Source organism: Atta cephalotes (assembly GCF_000143395.1).
Source record: "Atta cephalotes unplaced genomic scaffold scaffold00023, whole genome shotgun sequence".
NCBI classification, from domain to species: Eukaryota; Metazoa; Arthropoda; class Insecta; order Hymenoptera; family Formicidae; genus Atta; species Atta cephalotes.
The window spans coordinates 4,262,239-4,267,850 of record NW_012130087.1 but is presented as its reverse complement, the minus strand read 5'-3'; the positions used below and the strand labels follow the sequence as shown (position 1 = coordinate 4,267,850).

General features: G+C 31.9%; 1 protein-coding gene across 1 annotated transcript in view; it reads left to right on the top strand.

Moving 5' to 3' along the window:
* Window positions 1-5,612, top strand: part of LOC105619939 (voltage-dependent calcium channel type A subunit alpha-1) — a 129,239-nt gene that overhangs the window by 105,338 nt on the left and 18,289 nt on the right. Inside the window, exons 19-22 of the mRNA XM_012201452.1 lie at window positions 423-506; window positions 2,488-2,532; window positions 3,873-3,989; window positions 4,178-4,243. Coding sequence (XP_012056842.1) covers window positions 423-506; window positions 2,488-2,532; window positions 3,873-3,989; window positions 4,178-4,243 — 312 coding nt within the window. The remainder of the gene's footprint in view (window positions 1-422; window positions 507-2,487; window positions 2,533-3,872; window positions 3,990-4,177; window positions 4,244-5,612) is intronic.

Sequence of the window (5,612 nt, the reverse complement as noted above, 5' to 3'; positions counted from 1 at the left end):
TCTTTTATATATATATATATATATTTTTTTTTGTTTACATTCGGAGCCATACAAGCGTTTACAAATGGAAGTGTAAAAATTTAGTTGGAGCGATACTTCCTAAATTTAAAATTTTATATTAAAAGTTATTAGAGAACTGAAAATTAGAAAACATCCATTAACTATGTATATTCGTTTAATTTGCGTATTGAATCTTCCTCTTTTACAGTTCTTATTTATTCTTGTTTTTCATGGTGTCTTGACTTTGCTCGTGTACAGAGTCATATGTCGATAATTAAAGTTTTGATTTGCATTTGTTGCGAAAAAAAGTTGCGGAAAATGTGTCAGAGCTGTTTAGCGAGCTTCGGGGTAGTAGAAATACTTAGTCGGGGGATGATAAGATCATTTTGCTAATCAATTCTTTTGATTGTTTCCGCGAGCAGAACTTCTTCAAGGATGCCTGGAACACTTTTGATTTTATCACGGTGATTGGCAGCATCGTGGACGCCCTCGTGATCGAGTTCGGGGTACGTAGAGCACCGGAACGTAGCAGAAAAAAGAGTATAAGTGTGTTAATTGCGTTTTAGCTACTAAAACCCGTAATAGAAATCTTCCAGGTATATATATACATGTATTCGGGAATCTTTCAGGAAACCCGAGGCTAGGCTGTGATTACGATAGTTGCTTGCCCTGATGAAAAGTCATTCCGATGAAGTCGCATCAAATGTCAGAATTAATCTTTTATGTTGATGCAAATGAATAATGATTATATCATAAACAAATTGATGCGAAGCTATATTTTAATGTATCTGATGTATGACAGATATAATATTAATTGTGTAAAATTTACATAAAAGAAACATTATTATAATGAATGTTTAATTAAAATTCAAAATTGTACATTTATATATATTGAGACTTGATGTTTGAAGATTAAAAGTTTAAAATTAAAGATTTATGCATGCAAAAAACTTCAAATTATATATATTTTTTATTTAAGAGAAATATATTATTATTTATCATAAAATTTTAGGTTGAGACTTTTTATTTGTGTCATATCACCGCGACTGTTTCAACATGCCAGATTAATTTTCATATTCGAGACGCGAATTTGTTGGAATATCACTTTTTGTTGGAACATGCATCTATAATAGTGGCCCTTAATCGTCGCGGCAGTGTTGCTTGATGTATACCTTTGTCTTTCGTTTAACCCTTTTGCTGCTTACTTAGATTCGCCGTGCAAAATCCGTGTGACGAACTAGCAGGTAAATTACGACAATCGAAGTACCTCGAACACCTTTGTATGTATTACCTTTTAGCTTCGTGCTGCATTCATACGCTACATACATCACACTGTACATCGCTACATTTGCACAGTATACATTTACGCAATTATATTATATAGTGAAACAGCTACATGTACATAAACAGGAACATGTTCCCGATACCAATCCTTTCCATTCTTCGTATTAGAACATTTCTTTCTACATATGATTGATATCCTGTGACTTAGATTAATCAATGTCAGTTGTAGTTTGGAGGTAAAAAAAGGAGCTATACTGTATAGAGTATTAATATTGTATAGAGTAATACTGTATAGAGTATTGCTCGAAACATTTCTTCCAATCACATAATAACGTTGATTATTTCGGTTCTACTGATGTAGCGATTACAATTTAGCCGGTAATATATGTAGGATATGAATAATATTAATTTTCAAATCTCACAAGGGGGAAGGTCAAATAATATATCCACAGATTTTTATCTAACTTTAACTATGTTTTAGTACTTACTCTTAACTAATCCGAGCAAATAACAATACGGAACAATACGGAATGATATGATACGGAATATTTAAATATTTGCATCAAAAGGTTTTTGTGTGCCTTCTTTTATGTAAATTTTTATGGAATGTGGAATTTAATAAATTAGGCAATGAATATATCAGAAAAAATGTTATTTTATAACTCTAATATTATTTCAACACATATTATTTTAACATCTGCCACTATACGAATAATAGCGATTCGTGATACAATTTAATTAAAAATTCCAAAACCATCCTTTTTTGCATTCTTTCGTGATACAAATTGCAAACACTTGAATATTGCTTGAATATGCCACTTGTCCATGAATTAGTGATGATATGTACTCAAATATATTTAAAGGTGAAATTTGTGTGTACATTACTTGTTCCTTCCCTTGTTAGAGAAATATTCAATATAAGTATGTGTCAAAATCTGTATATATTTGCTGCTTGCGCTTGTAAAATATCTTTTTATAAAGATATGTCTTTATTAGAAGTACAGGTAAGAAAATAGCTAGAATTATCGTGAAGTGAGTATTGGTCCTGATATTAAAGTAAACTGCTTATGAAGTTACTCATCGCCAGTGTTGATTGCCAGTTATTAGTATTTCTGTTTTCATTGTAATTATCAAAAGTTGAACAATCAAAAGCTCAATATTGGGGATGGAATAATCTCGCAATCTCACATATTTCTGTAATAGGACCGATCGAGCATGCCCAGTGGTGGCCAGCTAGGCGAAAAGAAGGTATAAAATTACTATCCAGTTTTTATGTTGACAACATAAGTTGGAAGAAGTTACGACATTGCAAGTACAGAACTAATATTAAATACCGCAAATTCTCTAAATTTAGTTTCTGTGTAGAAATTCAAAATAACTCCTTTCTTTGTAACTCCTGTTTCCGAAAAGCTGCAATTATTATTTCAGATATAGATATCTTTATATATTATCATTTTTGAATATCTATATTAGTAACAATTATGATAAAATGGTGATGATGATCAATATGATTTCATTTGTGATTATTTGCAAGCAAAAGGAGGGAACTGGATTTCGAAACTAGTATTTTCTCGAGGCCTTTGCTAAGTCATTTTTAGATTAAGTCACTTTTATCCCATTTATTTATCCTGTGCATGTACTTTTCAGAATACATAAACTATTCGTACATTACACGAACAGTCTCGAACATTTTACAACACTGATACTATGAATCCAAACAGTTATCACACTATGTAGTACATTACCTAACAATATTTTAAAGGCATATGGATGCGGTGTTTAATCTATCTCGATTTCAACTTATTAATTAACGTAATTAAGTAACGTAACAATCGGGGACATGATTCAGCAAAAGGGTTAATAAAATTTAAATATGTAATTGTTTTACAATTCAATAGTTAAAATAGTTGGACAGTAAATAGTTATTACAGTAAAATGATTCTTCATTAAAATAATTAAACTCGAGAATTATCAATATATTGATTTAGAATTAGTTTACTTAAATTTGTATTGATAAAAAAAAATTAATAAAATAAGTAATTCATGAACGTATCAATTTAGAATTGTAGTCTATTTAAATTTATATTGATATTTGAATTAAATATATAAAGATAAAATATAAAGATAAAGAAAAAAATAAAAGACTTTTACAATAAAAAAAGAAGGAAACACTACTAGAGACTTAATCTACTGAAATATACAACAGAAATACAAGTTAGTTACTTGATAAAAATATATTTTGTTTATTTCTACAATAATACTAATGATTAGCAGTTATTAGTAACTTATATTTACAATTAGTTCCACGTTTCTTTCGGCAGTGATTTTGCATTCCTAAAAATGATCTTCAATTTCATCAAGGTTTTAATTGCTCTCGTTTTTACATCTCTTCGAGAGAATGTCAGTTTATTCCATAGCTTCGTTCGTGCATCATCGAGGACAGGAAAACATAACACGCCGAAAGGATTAATATCCTTCGACGCGTAATATGCAATGCCGAAATGTTGCACGCACGAAGCTCCGTTCTGGCGCGCAATAAGGAGTCGACATTTTGTGGGGTTAAGTGCAATTTCCTTTGTCCCCTGCAGGAGAACTTCATCAACGTCGGCTTTCTGAGGCTCTTTCGCGCCGCCAGACTGATCAAACTACTGAGACAGGGGTACACGATACGTATTTTACTCTGGACCTTCGTACAATCCTTTAAAGTAAGCACGTCTCGTTAAATTAAATTCTAATTTTTTAATTATTGCATCCCTTTAATACGTCTCAACAGTGGTTATTATTTCTTATCTTTCAATATCCTTGACCGTCTAATCTAAATTTTGTTTCATTCATCATCAGCTTCTAGGATTAATTATCGAGATAACGATAATAAAAACCTATTTTCTTTCAGGCTCTGCCTTACGTTTGTCTCCTCATAGCAATGCTGTTCTTCATCTACGCTATCATCGGTATGCAGGTATGAATCCTCTTCCGTAGCTTCGATTTTTCATGAAGTTCCTACGAATTTTGTTCTTTAAATATATTTTTGGGGGATGATGTGCAGAAGGGTGCAGGATTGAAGTCAGAACATAATCATTCAAGGAAGATCTAAAAATTTAATGAAATTGGAAATTTCGCAAAATTAAAAATATTATTATATAGAAATATATGTAAATTGAATAATACTTATCTTATATTCTACGTGAAAGAAACAGATGCGGAATTGTTTATGGTCTTACACAGAAAAGATTTTCAAATTTTTGTAGGTAATTGATTCTGTACGGAAAAAAATAGCAGCTTTAACTGATTAAAAAACATAATTGGCCAATGATCTTCAAGATCGATGGCTTATCTACAAAGTAAAGAACTATCGCGTGCAACGTCATTTAGATATTTCTCTAAAAACGAGAGCCGTGCAATTATCTCAGCTTCGAATCGGGAAAAACGGCGTGTCAAAGTGATCTCGAAGTAGTTTTTGGCACGCGTAACCTTGCAGATTGGGAATTTTAAGTGACAGACAGCAGATCCCCCCGGTGGCCATTAAGTGACCCTGAAATTGTCCGTTGTCAGGTCTTTGGCAATATATCGAACGATCCGGAAACAGCGATCGATGATCACAACAACTTTCAGTCCTTCTTCGCCGGTCTTATGTTGCTTTTTCGGTGAGTCGAGCAGCTAGATTGACTGCCGGTTCGACGGCGACGAATGAGATGACTTCTGACCACTTATCGGCTGGTCCAATTATCTTTTCCCTTTTGTACGATAAAAACATCTTCTAAAATAAACTAACGGTTTTATTATCTTTTAAAAGTAAAAAGAGATTTTTCTTTATTTGTTTGCTCAACGTTTATCTTCATATGTGAGAGGGAAATGATTTTAGCGCACAGCTGGTTTATCGTCGCGATCTTTTACGATGTTTCGCAGGATAATATCATAGAAGGAATCTACGTTTAGAAAGGAAGTCTAGAAAGTCTTTTTGTATCGATCATTATAAAAGAAAAATTGCGTTAAACATTGTGTGTTTACAATATTTAAATATTATATGACAAAAGACTATTTTTCTATAAAGGAAAATAGTTTTATAGTATGATTGCAATATATTGATTACCAGCCATTCTTTTCCGATTTCCAAGAAGCACCGTTAAAGATCTCGCGCGATATTGATGGGAGATACGTCATCGACCGTAGAGTGAAAAGTTGAAAGGGATATATATATATATATATATATATATATATATATATATATAATAAGTAGTGTCGTAGTACTACTACTAGTAGTAGTGTTGTTGTTGGATAGTAGAGTAAGTAAGTACGTCGTCGTACGTACGTTAGTTAATTCGTTGTTG